Consider the following 21,971-nt stretch of genomic DNA (forward strand, 5'->3'; position numbering starts at 1 on the left):
GGGGGGGTCTTAGGTTTAGGCACCACCAGGGGGGGTCTTAGGTTTAGGCACCACCAGGGGGGGTCTTAGGTTTAGGCACCACCAGGGGGGGTCTTAGGTTTAGGCACCACCAGGGGGGGTCTTAGGTTTAGGCACCACCAGGGGGGGTCTTAGGTTTAGGCACCACCAGGGGGGGTCTTAGGTTTAGGCACCACCAGGGGGGGTCTTAGGTTTAGGCACCACCAGGGGGGGTCTTAGGTTTAGGCACCACCAGGGGGGGTCTTAGGTTTAGGCACCACCAGGGGGGGGTCTTAGGTTTAGGCACCACCAGGGGGGGTCTTAGGTTTAGGCACCACCAGGGGGGGGTCTTAGGTTTAGGCACCACCAGGGGGGGGTCTTAGGTTTAGGCACCACCAGGGGGGGGTCTTAGGTTTAGGCACCACCAGGGGGGGGTCTTAGGTTTAGGCACCACCAGGGGGGGTCTTAGGTTTAGGCACCACCAGGGGGGGTCTTAGGTTTAGGCACCACCAGGGGGGGTCTTAGGTTTAGGCACCACCAGGGGAGGTGTTAGGTTTAGGCACCACCAGGGGGGGTCTTAGGTTTAGGCACCACCAGGGGGGGTCTTAGGTTTAGGCACCTCCAGGGGGGGTCTTAGGTTTAGGTACCTCCAGGGGGGGTCTTAGGTTTAGGTACCTCCAGGGGGGGTCTTAGGTTTAGGCACCTCCAGGGGGGTCTTAGGTTTAGGCACCACCAGGGGGGTCTTAGGTTTAGGCACCACCAGGGGGGGTCTTAGGTTTAGGCACCACCAGGGGGGGTCTTAGGTTTAGGCACCACCAGGGGGGTCTTAGGTTTAGGCACCACCAGGGGGGTCTTAGGTTTAGGCACCACCAGGGGGGTCTTAGGTTTAGGCACCACCAGGGGGGTCTTAGGTTTAGGCACCACCAGGGGGGTCTAGGGGTTAGGGGTAGGTACAGAGAGGGTTCTGTGTGAGAGTAGGGTTAGGTATAGTTTTAGTAAAATTCTTAGTAATCTTTTATAAAACGTTATATATTTCACTTTTTAAACCGGGAAGATTAACGTTTTTACAATTGCCGATTTCATACACATTATTTAATGATTTATAACTTGATAAAACATTATTTTTAAATGAAATATAGCACAATTTTTTTTTTAAACGTTATTCATACTTATCGTTTAAAACCCTGCGCCCTTTTTTAACGTACGCGTCCAAATGGTGGTCCGCAGAGAGCTCTTGCTGTGGCTAGTCTGTTTGCAGTGTCATTCCTCCTCTCACTGCTTCTGCCACACCCACCTCTTTCTCTCCACTTAACTCCGTCCCCCCAAAGCCAGGACATTGCTGCTCCACCCCCTCCAGACCAAGAATGCTGGGAGCCTGTCCCTTCATGGCTATGAAGTTGGACAGCACTGAGGTAGAAGACCAGCACAAAAGCCAGAAAAGAAGCTACCTATGGCGTCTTCTGCATTCCTGTCACGGAGGTTTTCCTTTTAGCCTGTACATGAAATACACAATGCACGTCTGCTGTCTTCCTATAGAAGGTAAAGTGCTCCCCTCACGTCACCCGGCACATCACAAGACACTTACTTGAACATCTTGCTCCAGAGTGATTCCTGACATCTGGCACCATCGTGGGCTTATTCTGCCGCACCTCCTCCGACCCATCGTCTGCCTTCCGCGCCACCGAGCTCTGAGAACTCACTAGCTCCGCGGCAGCTGGCAGACCTGCACGTAGGAGATAAGAGCACATTCAAATTAGTCCTGGGTGACACCGGAAAATAGATTTTTCAGCTGCAATTTCCTTCAAGTCAGCAAGAATTTCGGAGGTCAAAATCCATTAAGATACCTCAGATGTGCCATTCATATCGCTGCAAACCAATTTTTAATGGAAATTCTTCGATAAAGAAAAGATGTAAAAAGAAACATGGAAGGAGGCAATAACCCACAAGGTACAACTACAGACGATCACTTTATTTAGGAAATGCTGGTTACGTTAGTAACAATTAACCCTTAAAGTGTACCAGAAATGGAGAAAAACTTGTCGTTTACTTACCAGAGGCTTCTTCTAGCCCCCCAAAGTCTTTCATCTCCCTCGGTGTCCTTCAGTTCCCCTCCGTTGTGCTGCTGTCCGCCACATTTAAGTCTGTGACCCTGGCTGAGGTGCTCACTATGGCACATGCTCTGTCCAGACCACGCACCTCGATTGCGTTCCCGTGGCTATGCATGCGCAGTGACTACAGGTGCGTGATCGAGTAGGTGCGCACTTGTATCCTCCGATATCTCAGGTTTACTTTAAGACCTCTTTCACAGTGGGACGTTAAAGTTGCACGTTATAAAAATTTATTACGCAGACTAACGCACAGCAATACAAAGTCTGTGCGACATTCACAGTGCACACGTTGCGTTGTGTGCAACGTGTAGCAATATTTAAAAGGTGCTGCACGCTGTGCGTTTAGCAATACATTTGCTGTGATGTGTGTTGCACATGCTCAGTAATACATTTTTCTTTTTTTCGAATGTAACGCATGCGCCGTTTTCGTTCCAATAGTATGCAACGCAAACGGCGCACCGAGACACAATGCAGTGCAAAATAACGTCCAATTTCATAACCTACATGCGCTGTATTAGGGGCGACTAACGTCACATCAAACACAACATCCCAATGTGAATGAAAGTAACCTAAAGGGAAGCTGGGGTGAGAGGGATATGGAAGCTGCCATATTTATTTCCTTGTAAACAATGCCAGTTGCCTGGCTGTCCTGATGATCTTCTAGCATATATAGCGTCTGAGTCAAAAACCTGGAACTAGCAAATGGCTACTACAGTAACACCAATGGATATATGAAACATGGACTTTCAAGGCATTTTAAACTAAACCATAACCAACAGACGGAAGGAATAAGGATTTGCCCCATAGAACACATCCCAGAATCCACGAATAACCGTCTGAAGAAACTCAGGAGTAGGGAGATGTTTTGGATCTACAAACTAAACACCCTTCAACCTGATGGATTGAATATATGCCTTGAACATAATCTCTGACCAACAAAATAATACCCATCGGCTCACCATGCCACCCAGCCCTCAGAGCCTGACTGCCCCCCCCTTCCTGTACGAACTAATATGGGCCAAACTTTACCTTTTACGTTACTGTACCTCACATACAGTGAGACCCTTTAAGACTAAGTCAACCTACGAGCAACAGGCAGGGCCCAATGGTAGCCTTAGTGCAAGCAGAGAGGGAAACCCACGGGTTATCCTTATTTCTGTCCAGACCCGACCCAACCCTTACACGATCACTACATGAGTCTTCTAATACCCCGAATTAGACCTTAGTGTATCCCATCTAACACTAGAGGACCTTAAACCCCTCCCGTATCTGGATATATAGAGTTATTGGTATAGGGCTTCATTTTTCTTTTAACAGCAGCTAGAGAACTATCTGCCTCACATTATCTGCTGCACCACACATGCTCTCCCGAGGTCCGATTTTCTACTTTGCTGCAACTGGCCGGTTTATGTTGGGATATTCCACCAAGCCGGCTAGTTGGTAGAGCACACATATGCCTTCTGGCCGACACCCGCCCCCCCTCTTCAAGCAGTGACCTAACAGTACTGGAGCCATCATCGGACTTTTTCAGCCAGTATCACACGCACCTGACCCCCTTCTCCCATTTCCCCCCCCTCCCTCTGTTGTGCTCCCTCTGTTCCCTACCCCTTTCCCCCCCAATAGCCGTCCCCGTATCCCTTCCCACTCCCACACCTTCCCTGTAGTCATAGTTATCTTCCCCCGCTAATTTCAGGGAACCCCCCACTCGTAATGTTGCTACAACACACCTCCGGGGAGCACCCTACCCATTGCCAAGGTGGCTTACGGTAGGGTACTAGGAAGTATAGCAACTCATGCGGGACTAGGAAGTACAGCAGTTTCACCTCTACGTCTGTGTATGTCATCCTGCTAATAGTTTGCTGTTTTATCTTTTTTTTATATAATGTCACACCCAATGTTGCTCTTATCTAATGGTGATCTTAATAGATTTTTGAATTTTTACTTTTTTATTATAGTACGTCTTCACAGTTTTTAATAGGTGTGTCTGCTCTTAATATCTTTATTTTTATTTATTTTACTCTTTTGGGAATCTTGTGTCTATAGCGGTATTGCATTGTCTCCACTTGCTTTACGAATTTCCTATACTATTGAGATACAGGTAAACACTCCGGCTCTCTCCCTTTACTTGGCCGGCCTGTACAGATGGGCGGGACCTAATTCCCCTCCCCTCCGTCGCCTAGGAGACGGATTCCAACGGACACCCGCCCTCCCCCCGGCCTAGCATAATTACGGACTAAACGTCCTGACGTCACACGCTGCGCCTCATCCTGAGACGCATCTTAACTTATCCACGCCTTTCCGCATAGCCATGTCGTAACCTCTCATGGCAGCGAGTTACGACAGACGTCAGGCACACTCGTATTGCGTGTGGTGTCATCGCGGGCCACGCCCCCATTACCCTACGTGCCCACATCTTTGATATTTAAATCTCCAGCGGGGTGGACGGCGCTCACTGGCGCCCGAATCCGGGGAACTCTGCTTATAGGTAAGCCTCCTCTTCCACACAGACGGGCCTCCCCGCATCAACAACCTTAGGAGTGCTGCACTATTGCTGTACTCAGAGCGGATTCTGGCAACTAGAGTGTGTAGCAACCAGCCCAGCGTATTGAACCCAGAACCACTTCTCTATGTTTCCTGGAGGGCTCACTCCCGCCCACCTTTTTATACTATGATTCTTCCAAATATATTTATTTTTCTACCTCTTATAATTATACACACACCTTTAGGGCTGTGTGTCCATTCACTGATAAGATTGTGTATACATATGTGTTATGACCTTGTAACCATTCACAACAAATACAGTGAGTGGGGCATGTGCTATTCTCTACATAACAGTTCTTGTCATCACATATACTATAATATGTATGTTTTAACGTGTGCTATGGATATATTTGTTAATTCAATTGCCAAATTTTGTTTCACTATTGGATTTTATACTGTTATGTGTGTGTTTTTTATGCAATGGGAGCCTGTCCCCTATATTTAGCGCCATGTCATCTCTTTTCTATTTTAAGGCACGATATACGACCTGATGAAGCGGTTTTGAACCGCGAAACGCGTTGTCATTATTTGAGTGCTCCAATAAAGAATGTTTTTTACAACTACTATGGAATGACTACTCCTTAAGGTAGGATCGTTCCATCTATTGCTAATATCACTAAATAATCACATAAACTGATACCAACACTCTCGGCATTAGGGGTACATACCTGTACCACCTATTGTATTATTAGATTGATTTGACCTTTGGTCTAGCTCTTAAATTGTCTATATTCGACGGAAATGTCGTGCTAACAGTACCCATTAGGGCGCCTCCTATCCCCCGTGTTACTACAGTAAAGCTTGAGTCAGCTGAGTCAGGGTACCAGATCTGCATATGCTTGTTCAGGGTCTATGGCTAAAAGTATTAAAAACACAGGATCAGTAGGACTGCCAGGCAACTGCTTTTGTTTAAAAGGGAATAAATATGGCAGCCTCCATATCCGCGCTGCGTAATAGGTTGGCGCTTTATAAATACAATAAATAATAATAAAGTTTCAAATAGACCGAAGCCGTTACATCCCATAAACTACTCTATTGTTTTATGCAATGTTAAAAATCCAACGCTTTGTGGACACATAGGGCTCCTTTATCAAGGCACAAATTGCTCTAGGCAACTATCTGTCAACCGCTCAAGGGTTAATTATGTTTATTCTGGTGGGAGTTGGAGCTTCTCTGCACTCGCTAAAGGTGCAGCCCCTCCCTGGATACACATCACCTTCAGTGAGTGTAATTTGTGTAGCAATGGCATAGGTTGTATAGATTTGGTACTAAAGTGGCGTAACAACATATAGATCAATTCAGCTTTTACCAATGACAAGCCAGCTCCAACAGAGGCAACTATAAACTGAGGGGGGTTGTAAAAAGCTTCATTCCAGATGCTTCCCATATTCTAGAGAAGCCACCTGCAGTGAGTGCCAGACAGGAAGTCTGAGCCTAAATGAAGTTTAAAAGAAGAAAAACAGAAAAAAAGGTTAGGGCTGACTCCTTTATGTCTGCCCGGCCATAGTTTATCAGCCAGAGTTTTTTGTTTTGTTTTTGTTTTTTATAGTGGAGGGTAGTTGCTGCCTCCTCCCCTCCCTGTGTTAAACTTATGGGGAGCGCTGGCCATTCAGAAGCCAACAAAAAGCTGCAGTCAGAGCTCTGACATGACAAAAAGGAGACTACACATAAATGCTACACTACTGAAAACAGCAGCTCTGGCTGTACAGTAAGGCAAGTAGGGCAGTGCAAAACTAGTTAGCACCAGCCTTTTTTTCTTCTTTTAACCTCCCTGGTGTTCAATTCCTACTAGATTCTGTACAAAGAGTGGTTCAATTATTTTTCATGACATTTTGCCTGTAGCTTACCAAACTGTGTCAAGCAAGGGTCTAGTAAACATTTTGAGTATGATAAAAGTTTCAAACACAAAATCATGTAAAAAAAAGTTACATTTAATTTCATATTCCCTGTCTGCCAGGCCACAATTTCCCCACTCTTCAGCTTTTTTTAAGTAGCATAACAGCATTCAAACGGTTAAACAAAGCACTTTCTTCTTCAGTGGAAAGCTTGCTGCCTAATCTTAAGTGGTAATAACATATTTTGTTTACATTCCTTTGTCAGCTACAATTAGTCAACATTAGCAGCTGTCCTTAAACTGAGCTACGCACATAGTAGAAGCAGACAAAGCGGAGAAGAGATCACTAGATAGATTTTAATATATACCGTAAATACAGCAGCTACGCAAGAAATACAATGGCGACCTCCTGTCTTCATCATGCATGTGCTGATAAGTATTAATGTTTTTTTTTTTTTTTTTTTTTTACAAAAGCCTGTTTTTTTAAATGAAGGATTAAAAATGTGAAAGTTTTATTACTGAATATTATGCCCGAGTTTTATCCCACATTAATGAGAGTGGAGCCTTACTTAAAAACAGGGACAGAATTGATAGAAATTGGGCAGAGCAATTGGAGTCAAGAAAGGCACAGCTGCAAGCAGCACAACAGATGACAGATTTGCGGACGCGAAGCCATGAACGGATCTAGGGGTGCATAGCAGCCAGGTAATTTGGAGGTTGATCTGCACTTGCCCTTCTGCTGCTTGCTAGGAGTTTTAATTGAAAATGGTCAGGCATGAGTTCATGTTAGAGCAGCAGATTAGCACATACCTCGCTTGGTTCTGGATTTCTTAATCTCCTCACACCGTTTATTGAACTCCGGATCCAGTTCGGCGGCAATGATGGCATGTGCTGTGTCTTTCAGTGTGCAGGCGCGGTGTCTGATGATTTTATCTGTACAAAAGCATAGTGAGAGTCAATATCGTCCACACATAGACTACACCTGTTGTGACTATAAACAGGCAAGATAGAATACTGCAACAATGCAGCAAGTTTCTTCCATGAGACCTACACATGGCTATATGGATGCTGTGATGACTTTGTGCTATTAAAGTAAACCAGTCATAAACATAGGCAGTAGAAAAGGATAGAATATATATACCCTGGATATGCTTCCCTGCGCTTATGCCTAAAAAAGGGGGGCTTAAGCTATAACCCGCCAATAAACTGACCCTACAATTTGCTGCTGTTGCTCCATATGCAGTGTGACGAGCTGAAGCATGTCAACGTGTGCAGAGTGCGAGTACGGGTGTGCTTAAAGTGTACCCAAGGCGATGTGCGACATGATGATATAAACATATATATGTACAGTGCAACAACATGAACAACCAGGTTGTATTTTACTGCCTGAAAGAGTTAATTTTTAGGCATGGAATTGACAGCTTCTGTCTTGCCGGTACCTTGTCGAAAATATAGTAAACATCACTGATAAGCAAATTACAGCTATAAAAGTTTTCCTGGCAGAATACAACTTCTGAGAGCAGAGGGAGATAAAAACATGAACTATTTAAGTTTTTTTTTTATAACTCTAGGACACTTATTAGGCTGCCATTGAGCAGAATCAGCAAACCATTCAATCTACTCCGGAAATGTTTAAATATAAAATAAAACCATGGGATATCTAAATCCCGCCCCCCTCATTTTTAGGAGGAGGAGGATTAATACAATTGTTTATATCATCAGTTTATTTCCCCCCTCGGGTTCACTTTAATAGCTACTTTATAAGATAAAATGTGTATGTACAGTCATGTAGAATCCGGAGTTCTAAATAACAGTTTGTCTGCAGTCCAAAATGTGAAGATCACACTGATGAGCAGTTCAAGGTTATAAATCTATTTTTTGGCAGAGAACAAACATTTGGGAGAGGCAGGAACATACAGTTCAACAGCTCAACATTTGTTTGTATGGGAGCTTAAAATTCACGTAAAAAATCTAAAATTGAATCTGTAACCCTTTAAAGTGTACTTGGGGCATCATGAGACATGATGAGATAACCATGAGTGTGTAATGTGTATGTATATGCAATATGTAAAATATTAAAAACCAGGCTGTTTCACTTGTTTTATTTTGCTGCCTATAAGAGTTAATTTCTAGGCATGGAAGTGACAGCTTCTGTCTTGTCAGTACTTTGTTGGGAATACAGTGAACATAATTGATAAGCAAATTACAGCCATAAAAAAGATTTCCTGGCAGAATGCAACCTTTGAGGGCAGGGAAAGATAAAATAAAATACTGTACATGAACTATTGATTTTTTTTTTTTTTTTTACCTCTGGGACACTTAATAGGCTGCCACTGATTAGAAACTAAAAAATTCAGCCTACTTTGTAAATGTTTTAATATAAAAGAAAACCATGGGATATTAAAAAAAAAAAAGTATTTTTAGGAGTAGGAGGATGAATAGAATTGTTTATCTCGTGAGTTTATTTTCACCTCGAGTTCACTTTTAAATCAAAAATCAGATGACGATATTCCAAGAAAGTCCAATAAAGATTAGTACTATAAATTAAAGCTTAAGGCAGGTTCACACTGGCCGCTTGCCCGCTGCTTCCTGTCGATCACGTTTGGGTCCGCAATAGAGAATCACAGCGCAATCGCCCCAAAGAACACTGCATGCAGTGCATTTGTGACTGATCGAAATTGGAAAAATGCAGCAGTGTGAATGGATACATTAGTAGTAGTGCTTTGCTGATTGACGGTTATCAGCAAAGCACGCAAAAGCTCCAAGTGTGAACCCGCCACTTAGATTCTATTTTTTTTTCACAAATGGCTATAAATCGGTTTTCATTTTAGGTGCTGAATGTTACTGAAGTGCCATGTATTTGCCAATACTATATAAACACTGGATACAAACACCTTCCCTGTCTGCCTTGTAGGTGGCTTGTCCAGTTTTTTCCAGTCCAGCATTACAGGTACACAAAATTTACAGGTATAATAAAATCTACGAGTGATAAAACAGCTCAGGCAAGAACCTCCAGCCTGAGATGGAAAAGCAGTTATGGGATTTGCTCTATAGTAGTAGGAGACAAACGTCTAACCAGCATGGCCAGGAATGTGACTTATAACGGCTGCCATGTGTAGACTACCTCTGACACACTTCCCTCTGCACCCCAGCCATGCTTATGTATGGAAGGAATGTGTCTGCTCAGAAATGGGTAAAGTGAAGCCAATCAGACAAAATTATCACGATGGTAAACAGTACTGCTGGGAGCACCGACAGGTTAATCACAGTCACAGTTTGCACATTTAAAGAGCACCCGAGGCAGAGTGAGTTTAGATTATAGGACACAGAGGCATGTTCTCTGCCCAATGGCATACCTGTGTCCTTCTGCTGCCACTGTCAGTCCCCCCACCAGGGCTCTGCTTTCCCCCTAAAAGCTATAGAAAGCCTATCATTCTGATTGTCGCTAGCCTCCTCCTGCCCTGAAAGCCATAAGTCACCTGACCCCCCCCCCCCCTCCTCCATTGCCTCACTCCCCCGCCTCCACCAACTTGCTCCCCACCTCCATCACCTCGCTCCAATCGCCAACTAAGCCATAACCCCGGAAGTACTTCTGGGTTACGGCCATCTTGGATTCTTCTGCCAGTGACCGGAGGAAGAACGGGCTGCAGAGGATGAACAGGGCCAAGGAAAGCGGCGCCGATGGATCCGGGAGAGCGGCGCCGATGGATCCGGGAGAGCGGCGCCGATGGATCCGGGAGAGCGGCGCCGATGGATCCGGGAGAGCGGCGCCGATGGATCCGGGAGAGCGGCGCCGATGGATCCGGGAGAGCGGCGCCGATGGATCCGGGCCGAGCAGGTAGTTTTTTTTTTTTTTTTTAATCTTTTGGTGCCGCTTCGGGTTCTCTTTAAAGGGTCACTATTGCTGAAATGTTATTCTATTTTCCCTGCAGACAGGCATACTATTATAAAGCAGCTTTAACATCTCAATATATTAATATATAAAATTATGCTTAGGTGGCCACTAAAGATACAATTTCTAGCGAAAAACCCTTCGAGCAATCGGATAATTCTGATCGGAAGTGAAAAATCATAAGGCATTGTTCACTACACCATCAATGAACCAATCATTGCTTCCTATCACAACCAATGAGAAAATCCAAATTTTAGCTCGATAAAAATCCAATCGTTTTTATAAATCGTTCTCAATTGATTGTGCCCATCAATGGAGATTATTTACAATCAATCTGATCAGAATTATCTAATCGCTTGAACAATTTTTTTTGCTAGAAATTGGACCGGTAGTGGCCACCTTTAGCCATTGTCCCTCCTCCCCCACCCATACCAACAGAATGCGTTGTGATCCGTCTATACGCCACTCTGCCCTGAACTATCCCTCCTACGGATCCCTGCAAGCAACAATATTTGTGCCTCTGTACTCACCTTAAAATCAAGCATTCACATTTATATTTGTACCCATTCCTGACTTTTTACATTTAATTTGCCCAAAGCAATGAATAAAATATTGTATTATCTACCACATCTAAAGCTACACACACACCGTAAGATAAAATTGGGTAAACCGACAGATGAACGACAATTCCCTGATCAAATTCAGACGATGTTTAACAATGTGATGTGAACGACAGGAGAATACTGCAACTGAAATGCTATACGACTGTTAACCAATAGGGTAGCTACGAGATGCAGGACCTAGGGGGGGGGGGGGGGGAAGGTGCTGAAGACTTCATGCTTGGCGAAGGAGGATCGGAGGACAGCGTGAAAAGCCTCAATTGGAGCCAGAGGCTTTCCTCTTCTTAGGCAAGTATGCATTTTAGTACCAGACGTTCCCCTCTGGTACAGTTTAAGCCGTTGTTTGTGCTTTTGTGCAAATGATATCTGAAAGAGGAGTCGTTCGTTTTTAAAGACTATCTCCGTCCCAAAAGTGTGTGTGTGTGTGTGTGTGTGTGTGTGTGTGTGTGTGTGTGCGTGTGTGTGTGTGTGTGTGTGTGTAGTTAGTGAATCAAGCCCTATATGTTCATCTTAGACTAATAGCACACCTTATCAAAGTTAGCACACCTTATCAAAGCTAAAACGCCTTATCAGAGTAGCATAGCGAGCACTACAAACCCGCAGGGGCTCAGGGCAGGATGAGTGGAGCTCTCGTCATTGCCAATTAGCAGGCATAAGTTTGCTATGCTACTCTGATAAAGCGTGTTAACTTTGATAAGGTGTGCTAACTTTGATAAGGTGTGCTAACTTTGATAAGGTGTGCTAACTTTGATAAGGTGTGCTAACTTTGATAAGGTGTGCTAACTTTGATAAGGTGTGCTAACTTTGATAAGGTGTGCTAACTTTGATAAGGTGAGCTAACTTTGATAAGGTGAGCTAACTTTGATAAGGTGAGCTAACTTTGATAAGGTGAGCTAACTTTGATAAGTTGTGCTAACTTTGATAAGTTGTGCTAACTTTGATAAGTTGTGCTAACTTTGATAAGTTGTGCTAACTTTGATAAGTTGTGCTAACTGTGATAAGTTGTGCTAACTTTGATAAGTTGTGCTAACTTTGATAAGTTGTGCTAACTTTGATAAGTTGTGCTAAGTTTGATAAGTTGTGCTAACTTTGATAAGGCATGCGATTTGTCTTTGTGAACCAAGCCAATAAAAGTTTACATCTGGTACATCATAGTGGATAGAACGGACTCATTTATTTCTGTGGCAGCACCTCCATCTTTCTCCTCAGGCTGATGCCTTGCAAGTCCACCCTCAGCACTGTGTCCTCCACCCCCCAGCCTGTGGCCCTCTCCCTGAATGGATCAAATGACATCTCTTTTCACAGTGATTAGGAGAGAGGAGACACAGGAGAACTGCTGCAGCCTGTCTTATCCTGTGTTTACTATAAATCTTGTGGAGTTATGACATCTATTACCCAGCTTTGTGTAGCATTGCCCATGTGATGGACTGTGTAGCATTGCTAAGGAGGGTCTGTGTTGGCACTACTCATATGACGGTCTGTGTCGCATAGCCCATGTGCTGAACTGTATTGCATAGCTCATGTGAGACTGCGTTGCATTGCATTGGTCTTGTACTGCATAGCTCATGTAGGACTGTGTTGCATTGCCCAGATGATGGACTGTGTTGCACTACAGAGCCACTTCCTCCCCAGATGAAATGGGTACCCCTGCACGCACCACACCACCTAACACCCCCGTCATCACCTTCAGCAAGTCCCAGCTTATCGCCTGGGAAGCACATTCTGCCTTACACCCCAAGGACTGGCACTTGTACAACTCAGTGTGGAGCCATGCTCTTATGATTGCAGGCTCTATCCACAGCCCTGGGGTAAGACAGCGCAGGAGAGGCTGCCGAGCAGGAGCTCGAGTCAGACTTCAAAGGAAAGGTCTGAGGTCATCCATCCCCTCAATCCTCCTCGGAAATGTCCGCTCCCTCCCAAACAAACTAGATGAACTCAATCTTCTCAGCGACAAGAGGGGGCTCAGCAGTCACACACCAATCCTCTGCTTCACGGAAACGTGGTTGCACGACGGCATCCCGGACAATGCCCTCCAACTTCCAGGCTTCAATCTTATGCGGGCTGACCGCGACACCGCCCGCTCTGGAAAAAAGAAGGGAGGCGGCATCTGCTTTTACATCAGCTCACTATGGTGCCCCTCCAGTTCTGTGCTCACCAAGAAATGCTCGCCAAATCTCGAGCTTCTGTTGGTCAACTGCAGACCCTCATACTCACCTAGGGAGTTCTCTTCCCTCGTCCTTGCAGGGGCATATATACCACCAGACGCTGACATCAAACAAGCCCTGAGCGACCTCAGCGACACCATCTCACAGTGGGAGCTGTCCTTCCCAGACGCGCTGTTCATTGTCATGGGGGATTTCAACAAGGCCAACCTCCGCAAAGAGCTCCCGCGCTATCATCAGCATGTTGACTGCCCTACCAGGAATCTGAACACCCTGGACCACTGCTACACAGTCCTGAGAAACGCATACAAAGCAGTTCCGCTTGCAGCACTGGGCTCCTCGGACCACAGCCTCATCCTCCTGATCCCAACCTACAAACGGAAACTGGAGACAGCGAAACCAGTCCAGAGATCAACTAAAGTGTGGTCAAGCGAGGCAAAGCTCCAACTTCAGGCCTGCTTCGACAGCACCGACTGGAGGGCTCTGGAAGCACCAGATCTGGATGAGTGGGCCGACAACGTCGCCTCATACATCGCATTCTGTGAGGACTCCTGCATTCCAACCAAGACTTTCAAGGTCTACCCGAACAATAAACCGTGGTTCTCAAACAAACTTCGGCAACTGCGGAGACGCAAAGAAACAGCGCACAAGTCAGGCAACCTGGACGAGTATAGAGCAGCGAGGAACAACCTTAACAGGGAACTCAGGGCAGCCAAGAAAGAGTACTCTGAGAAGCTGAGGCACAACCTTAGCTCGAACGATCCACGAGCCGTCTGGAAGGGGCTCAAGTCTGCCACCAACTATAAGCCCCCCCCTCAGCACGCCACACCAAACATCAAGCTAGCCGAAGAGCTCAGTGCTTTCTACTGCAGGTTCGAGAACCAACCAGAACCAGCGGGGCCTCCAACACCTTACGCCCCCCCCGCAGATGCTGAGTCAGAATCGAGCCCACCTCCGCTGAGGGCAAGTGAGGCCGAGGTCAGGCGTCTTCTGGCCTCACTCAACCCTAGGAAAGCTCCCGGCCCGGACGGGGTGTCACCAGCATGCCTAAAATCTTGCTCACAGCAGTTAGCCCCTGTCCTCTCCTCCATCTATGCCAAGTCCCTACAGGAGGGCAGAGTCCCCAAATGCTTCAAGAGGTCCACAATCATCCCTGTCCCCAAGAAGCAGGGCATATCTGACCTAAATAACTACAGACCTGTGGCCCTCACCTCGGTCATCATGAAGACCCTAGAAAAGGCGGTCCTGTCCGAACTCAAGAATTCCACACTACCCCGACTGGACCCGTACCAGTTCGCGTACAGAGCAAACAGGTCCACAGACGATGCCATCAACATCTGCCTTGAGCTCATCAGTGATCACCTGGATAAACCTGACTCATACGCCAGAATTCTTCTACTCGACTTCAGTTCGGCATTTAATACAATCTGCCCTCGCATCCTTCAGAACAACCTGGAGGCACTTGACGTTCACTCGACCCTACGCCTCTGGATCACAGACTTCCTGACCAACAGATCACAGGTCGTCAAGCTGGGCAAGATCTCCTCCCAGGAAAGGTCTACCAACACAGGTGCCCCACAGGGCTGCGTCCTGTCGCCAATTCTGTTTTCCCTCTACACCAACAACTGCAGATCCACAGCAGACTCGGTCAAGGTCGTCAAATTCGCTGACGACACCACCATCATCGGTCTTGTGACCAAAAATGACGAGCACGACTATCGTCAGCAGGTCGACAAAATTTGCCGTTGGTGCAAGGAAAACAGGCTGGTCCTCAACACAGCCAAAACCGTGGAGATGGTCATTGACTTCAGGAAGCAGGCCCCCACCCCACCCCCAATCTTCATTGATGGCACTGAGGTGGAAAAGGTATCTAGTGTCCGCCTCCTTGGTACGCAGATCTCCAGTGACCTGTGCTGGAAGACGCACACGAGCACCACACAAAGGAAGGCCCAACAAAGACTCTTCTTCCTTCGCCAACTGAGGAAGTTCGGGATGGCAGTGGAGCTTATGGCAAACTTCTACTCTGCCACCATAGAATCCGTCATCTGCACCTCTATTCTGGTGTGGTATGCTGGATCCTCAAACAAGGACAAATACAAGCTTCAGAGGGTCATCAGGTCGGCGGAGAGAATCATTGGGAAACCACTCCCTTCGCTTGACCTTCTCTACAACTCCAGACTGCGCTCCAGAGCACAAAGGATCGCAAACGACCGCTCACACCCAGGTCACCGTTACTTTAATGTGCTCCCATCAGGCAGAAGGCTACAGACCATTTCCATCAAGACAGCTAGGCATATGAACTCCTTTTTCCCTGCTGCCGTTAGACTCTTGAATTCCATCCACTGGCTCCCCCCCTCAGGCCAGTAGTCCGAGTCTGATCATAGGGTTCCAACGATATGAGTGATAGGTCACCCACTGTCTGTGTGGGTGTTTTTTATTTTTCTTTCTGCCACCATTGTTCCCCTTTCTAAAGCTACACCTAGTTACTGTACAACTTACTGCACTCTTTTGGGCGTCATCTGTTTTGGGGGTAGATGTCATGGTTGTACTTAATGTCTGTGTTGTTGTCTTTTTGTATTACTGCTGTTTTTTGCTTCTTATCTTTTTTGTCGCTGAGTTCTCTGTTTTTTGTGCCAAACCCAATTCCGGGCATGTCCCAGTCATGCTTGGCGAAATAAACTTCTGATTCTGATTCTGATTCTGAGCTTCCTTTGCACCTAAGGTTAAAAAAATTTAGACAAGGGACAGAGATTTTCAAGACCATATTTGGAATACGGACCCTTGGGGTGAGAAAATCACACTTTGTTATATGTGATTTTATATATCTTGGCAACTTATTAAGTTTAAAGCAAACTGTAATTTATCATTTAGGTTTTTATTTTTTCTCTGCGTGTGTAAGGGCTGGTTCACACTTGGCGTTTTTTTCAGAGGTTTGCTGATTGCCGGTGATCAGCAAAGCGCTGCTGCCAATATTTCCCTATGGATACATTCCAACTGCAGCGTTTGCATTTTCGAACAATCGCTAACGTGGTGCATGCAGCGTCTTTGGGTGCGATTGCGCTGTGATTCTCATTCTAGTGAATGGGAATCACAAGCGCAAACCCCACTGAATTGCAGCGGGATTTGATGAATCTGAATATTTTGCCTTCTGAGACGCGATCGCGGACCGAGCTAGATTGCAGGGCAAGCACAGAGTGAGAACTAGCCCTAATGATGGGAATACACGGTACGTTTTTGCGCTCGATTTCGCGTCAGATCGATTTTTCGCGCTCGGGTCGCTTATCTTTCCGCATTGTTCCCTATGCAGAATCGAGCGCACAATCGATCCGGCAGGGTATCGGACAGGTCGGAAATTATCAATCGAGCTATCTTAATGGCTCAAAAAAGTACTGTGCGAGTATTCCCCTGGAGTTGGGCTTTGATAACAAAGTTGAGAAACTTTACATTACACAATAGATCTGACAAGCCTTGGCTTTGTCCCTCTCTCAGCTGGAAGCCAGTATCGTCTGATGATAAAATCTCAGCTGTGTTAGTCACGACTGTACTTATGTAGTATAAGCCTTATTAAAGTTGATGCCTATAAAAAGCGGGAGGCGTAAACACCTAATTTCCAGAGAAAGAGACGCGACAATTTTCATCTAGTCACTGCGTTACCGAGAAAAATACTAAATGACCACTGTGCGAACCAGAGAGAAATCGCTTGCGCGCTTAACAATTGCAGTGTTTGCCGTGCCGCAGTCTCCCTGAATAGCAAATAGCTGGGTGAAATGGGTGAAATGTAACTTTATAGATTTCGAGGCAGCATTTTATCTCATGCACTCGGCTGCTCACAAGATCAATATTAAAAATATAGTATTGTAAAAGGTTTCTCTCCCCCCCCCCCCCCCCCCCCTTCCATACACACTATATTTATCCATTGTGCCAATATGGCACCTGTCTTGCCTCTTGTGTTTTTCCCTTGACTGGCAGAGCGGAGTAATTACGAGCTGCTATTCAGCACGTCTCCCCTCTGGCACAGAGAGGTTTAAGAAAATCAATAGCAGCCTTGAGAAAAGGAGAACAATAATAATGGCAGGAGCGCTTTGATTCTAGGCATCATTACCTCCAGGTTCTTTGTCAGGGTTGTATTCCAGAGCGTTGCTGCAGATCAGGTCCACATCCAGCAGGAAGTCCCGCACTGTCATGTAGCGGTGCTTGTCGATTTTGGTCATGATGGTCGACAGGTCCATGGGTTCTCTGATGACTTCCAGGTAATCAGAGACCTGCGGGATAGGAAGCAGGAGATCGTTTACAAAGCATCGAGTAAACGTTGAGAGAGGGGACACCACGCAGGTCCAAAGGGAACGCCAGCCAAAACTTTTTGCTGGTTGTATTACCAGAAAAAGAAATTAAGTTTGATGTATCTTGTATTTACTGCTTTTTTGGATTTTGATCACAGGAAGAAGATAAAAAAAATGTCTCTCTCTCTGTGCTCCTTAATCTCAGAGAATATATCAGCTATATTCCCCTAAAGATTATTTTTTATTTTGGCCTCATAATTAGTGATCCGGCTATTGCTGGCACCTGAATTATGCCGATTTTATTTTAATTTCGCCTGCCCCGTTATAACCGTAAAATAATGGCTTAAAGTGGCGGCCAAGTCAGGCGCTGGGCAAACTAGGGCTTTAATGTGGTTTTCTGGCTAACTGTCCAGAATTGCCACTTTACACTATCTGACAGCTGTTCTCCAGTGAGAGAGGTACAGATAGGAACACTCTCTTCCCCTGGTCTCTTTCTCCTGAATCAAAACTGCAGTGCAATCTCAGCAGCTGCATGCGTAAAATAAGGGGCATTCCTACCATGAAGCAGACAAACACGTGATTTGGCATCAGACTGTAGGGGGCAGCGTCAGCTCTACATTCAGCTGATTTTTTTTCAGTGTCTCCCTCTGCTCTGCTGTTTGTTTGCCTTTTATGCTACATACACAATTGAGATAAAAGTCTTTGGAAAAGGCAAGATCACAGACCAATTTAACCCCATTCCATGTAGTATGAGAGCCATACCTTCACAGTCTATTCTATGGAGCTGAACTCCCCATCAGATAAAATCTTTGCAAGATGGTGCACACAAAGATGCCCGTACACATTCAAAATATTATTATCTGCAAAAGATCCATTCCTGCAAAATGCATTCATAGTCTGAGATCTGCAGATCATCATACACACCTTGTTTAACAGGCAATCATCTGCAGATCAGATCCACCAGTATGGATTTTCAGATCTGCAGATTGCCAGATATGCAGATGAAGTCTGTTAAACAAGGTGTGTATGAGGATCTGCAGATCTCAGACTATGAATGCATTTTGCAGGAATGAATCTTTTGCAGGAAGAAATCTTTTGCAGGAAGAGATCTTTTGCAGGAAGAGATCTTTTGCAGGAAGAGATCTTTTGCAGGAAGAGATCTTTTGCAGGAAGAGATCTTTTGCAGGAAGAGATCTTTTGCAGGAAGAGATCTTTTGCAGGAAGAGATCTTTTGCAGGAAGAGATCTTTTGCAGGAAGAGATCTTTTGCAGGAAGAGATCTTTTGCAGGAAGAGATCTTTTGCAGGAAGAGATCTTTTGCAGGAAGAGATCTTTTGCAGGAAGAGATCTTTTGCAGGAAGAGATCTTTTGCAGGAAGAGATCTTTTGCAGGAAGAGATCTTTTGCAGGAATGGATCTTTTGCAGATAATAATCTTTTGAATATGTACGGGCATCTTTGTGTGCAGCATCTTGCAAAGATTTTATCTGATGGGGAGTGCAGCTCCATAGAATAGACTGTGTAGGTATGGCTCTCATACTACATGGAATGGGGTAAAATTGGTCTGTGGTCTTGCCTTTTCCAAAGACTTATCTCAAGTGTGTATGCAGCATAAGTCTGTGTGTGCTGGCACACCCCTTACTTAAATATGCACTGCTCTCTGCTAGCACAGCCTCCTCTTTATGTGTGGTTCTGCCCTCTGGTTTCCCACACAGTTCAGCCTTTTTTGGGGGGACAAACATTGAGAAATGGCTGTAAGTGTAGCACAAGGTCAACAACTTTGTTATAGTGGTTCTTTAACACGTCCTTCCATCCAAAGTTAAACAGTTTTGGCTGTCGTTCCACTTTAAAAAAAAACAAAAAAACAAAAAACAAAAACTCCAGGGAAATGCGCAAAAAACCAAAACCACACCCTCTGGTTCAATTATATATCCCTTGAAAAAATATGGAGAATTTGTATTCAGTTCAGCCAATGAACTGACTTCTGAAAAAGGATGATGGGAAACCACAAAGAATCCGTGAAGATGCATTTCGTATTCGGTCAGGAAATAAGGGATATGGATTGGATAGAGGGTGCGCTCATTTGCCTGGAGCGTTTCTTTCAAGAAGCTAGAGGAGGAAGGATATCAGTCTGCCAAATAACCAGCTTGTTTGTTTAAAAATGAAAAACTGAAGGGGAGATCTACAAAGAGTCACACGGAGTCTATAGGCTGTGAAAACACGTTCAATTGTGAAGCGATGGCCATCGTTCCCAAACCGCTGCTCTAGTGAAGAATTTCACCAGAGGTTCACTAATAGATGGCGTCATAAATTACCAAAATATGCCAAGATTCAGGTTCAACAAGGCTAATTCTACTCAGAACACAAGAGATGGAGAGGATTAATATCCACACATCAAAAGGATTTCAGTACAACTCAGTCCCAGTTCCATGCAGCACACAATGTCATGGAAGCCTGAACTAATTATCTAATAGACCAATTCTAATTCTCAGCATATGGTGTGCCACAGATTCGGATCTAAATAGCTTCCTACTGTATGTATGCCTATGGCAAGCTTTTTTTGTTCACAGTAACTGGTGACAACTATGGTTGTACTTTTTGAAACCAGGTTAACACTTATGTCTGCTTGTAAGTTTTTTTGGGGTCATTTTAAACTAAGGTTAGGGTTGTGTGCAGTTCACACTGCATCCCTTCTGCCATTCTAATTGCTAGCTTCTCGGGTCCCTTCCAACAGGAAGACCTCATCGCAGTGGAGGGGTCTAGTGCGAAATCCTTTGCATGCAAATTATTTTGGAAGCAGACATCCTCTATTAGGTGTTTAGCACCTGTCTCAGCTGTAATGAGTGCAGCTGTGTCTGCAGCTCTATGCAGATCTTCCCAGTCAGGCGCAGCTTGGTTTTAGATGCGCTGCCACTCCTCTACTGTGTACAAAACTGTAAATTTTATTGTTCTACTTGTTAAACCACAATGCTGTTATCTATGCCTTTTTTACATGAGGCATCAAGCCTTTCTACTGCATCATGATTTATTCAGCATATTTCTGTAGTAGGTTGTATCTGTGGCATTCAGTAAGGACACTGAAACCGAAGACAAGCTGCTAAACTTTTTGGAAATCTCCCCCTTGAAGTGCCAGAGATCAGAAAGGACAGAAGGCCGAAGCAGTGAGCAGATCTGTCCATGGCAAATATGAGGTTTATGATGAGGTTATACACAATGATGAGTTGCATGCATGGACCCCATGAAAGCAGATGATAGCAGTCTACTGCATATGTTGCGTAAAGCTTCACATGGCTGACAAAAGCAAGTCATGGCTTCAATGAGAGGCTGCCATTTAATGCTCAGTGTGCTCAAACACAAGAGTCGGAAGACCACACAAACCGTACCGGGGACCCCTTGTGACTCCAAGACACAGACTTTGCCTATTGATACGTGTACATAGAAAGCCAATCTGCACCAGGAATGAATCACAGGCAGAGTGACACAATGTAGCATTTACATTACTAGTATGCTATCAGGTCCATCAACAGGAAGAGGTGCAAATGTGGCACCTTATTAACTACAGACACAGGTGAGACAACACTAAATCCTTGCTATGGGCCTTTATGTCGTAGACCATCAAAAAGAGGAGGGATTTTATGGCTCACAGCAACATCCCTAAACCATAAAGTAATGGAGACTGAGGCAGTACGAGGTTAAAAGTGCAAGAAGTATGTTAGCACACATACTATTGAGTGCAATACTGAAACCCGTAATCCACCCAATGCTATGGGAAGACCTGGGACAAAAAATTATGTAGTATAAAGTTCCTAATAGTTCAGTAAAAAAAAAAAAAAGTCGGGAGAGCACCCTACCAGAGGATTTTTCCTTCTGCAGCAAATGTGAACAATCAATGCTCACTGCAATGGGCCAATCACGCTCCTATTACTACTGTATAATATCGGAACCAATGATTTTGGCACAGGTCTAACAGACGCCTGCACAAAGTAACGGGCGCCCAGGCTAAAAGTTGGGCACCAAATTCAGTACTAAAAAAAAAATAAAAAAATAAATCAGCTACAGAGGTAGTTGATCGGATACTAGGTAAGGAAGGAATATTGTAGTAGATATTGTGGCCAACAACAGTAGTCATTTGGGGCTGGAGGGAAGATTAGTGTTGGGCAATTGGGGGTGTTTAAATTTAGACAATAGGAGGGGTGGGTTCAAGTGGGAATGGATGTCGGGTAAGTGCATAATAAAATACTGGTAATGTAAATTACCAATTTTTTTTTTTATTTTTTTTACTAGCGGCACCACGCAGCGGCACAGCTATACTTAGCACTAACCTACGCTGGAGGAGTATGTAGCACTAACCCTCAATGGAGGAGCGTGTAGGACTAACTCCACGCTGGAGGAGCGCGTGGCACTAACCCGCTCTGGAGGAGCGCGTAGCACTAACCCGCTCTGGAGGAGCGCGTAGCACTAACCCGCTCTGGAGGAGCGCGTAGCACTAACCCGCTCTGGAGGAGCGCGTAGCACTAACCCGCTCTGGAGGAGCGCGTAG

The 21,971-nt window shown here is 45.2% G+C and overlaps 1 protein-coding gene across 4 annotated transcripts in view; it reads right to left on the reverse strand.

Moving 5' to 3' along the window:
* Nucleotides 1-21,971, reverse strand: part of ATAD2B (ATPase family AAA domain containing 2B) — a 224,834-nt gene that overhangs the window by 41,575 nt on the left and 161,288 nt on the right. For all 4 annotated transcript variants that reach the window (XM_068280232.1, XM_068280234.1, XM_068280233.1 and 1 more), the window contains 3 exons: nt 17,257-17,416; nt 7,291-7,413; nt 1,583-1,720 (listed from right to left, as the gene is read on the reverse strand). In XM_068280232.1, the coding sequence (XP_068136333.1) occupies nt 1,583-1,720; nt 7,291-7,413; nt 17,257-17,416 (421 nt within the window). The remainder of the gene's footprint in view (nt 1-1,582; nt 1,721-7,290; nt 7,414-17,256; nt 17,417-21,971) is intronic.

This window comes from Hyperolius riggenbachi, chromosome 4 (genome assembly GCF_040937935.1).
Source record: "Hyperolius riggenbachi isolate aHypRig1 chromosome 4, aHypRig1.pri, whole genome shotgun sequence".
Taxonomy (NCBI): domain Eukaryota; kingdom Metazoa; phylum Chordata; class Amphibia; order Anura; family Hyperoliidae; genus Hyperolius; species Hyperolius riggenbachi.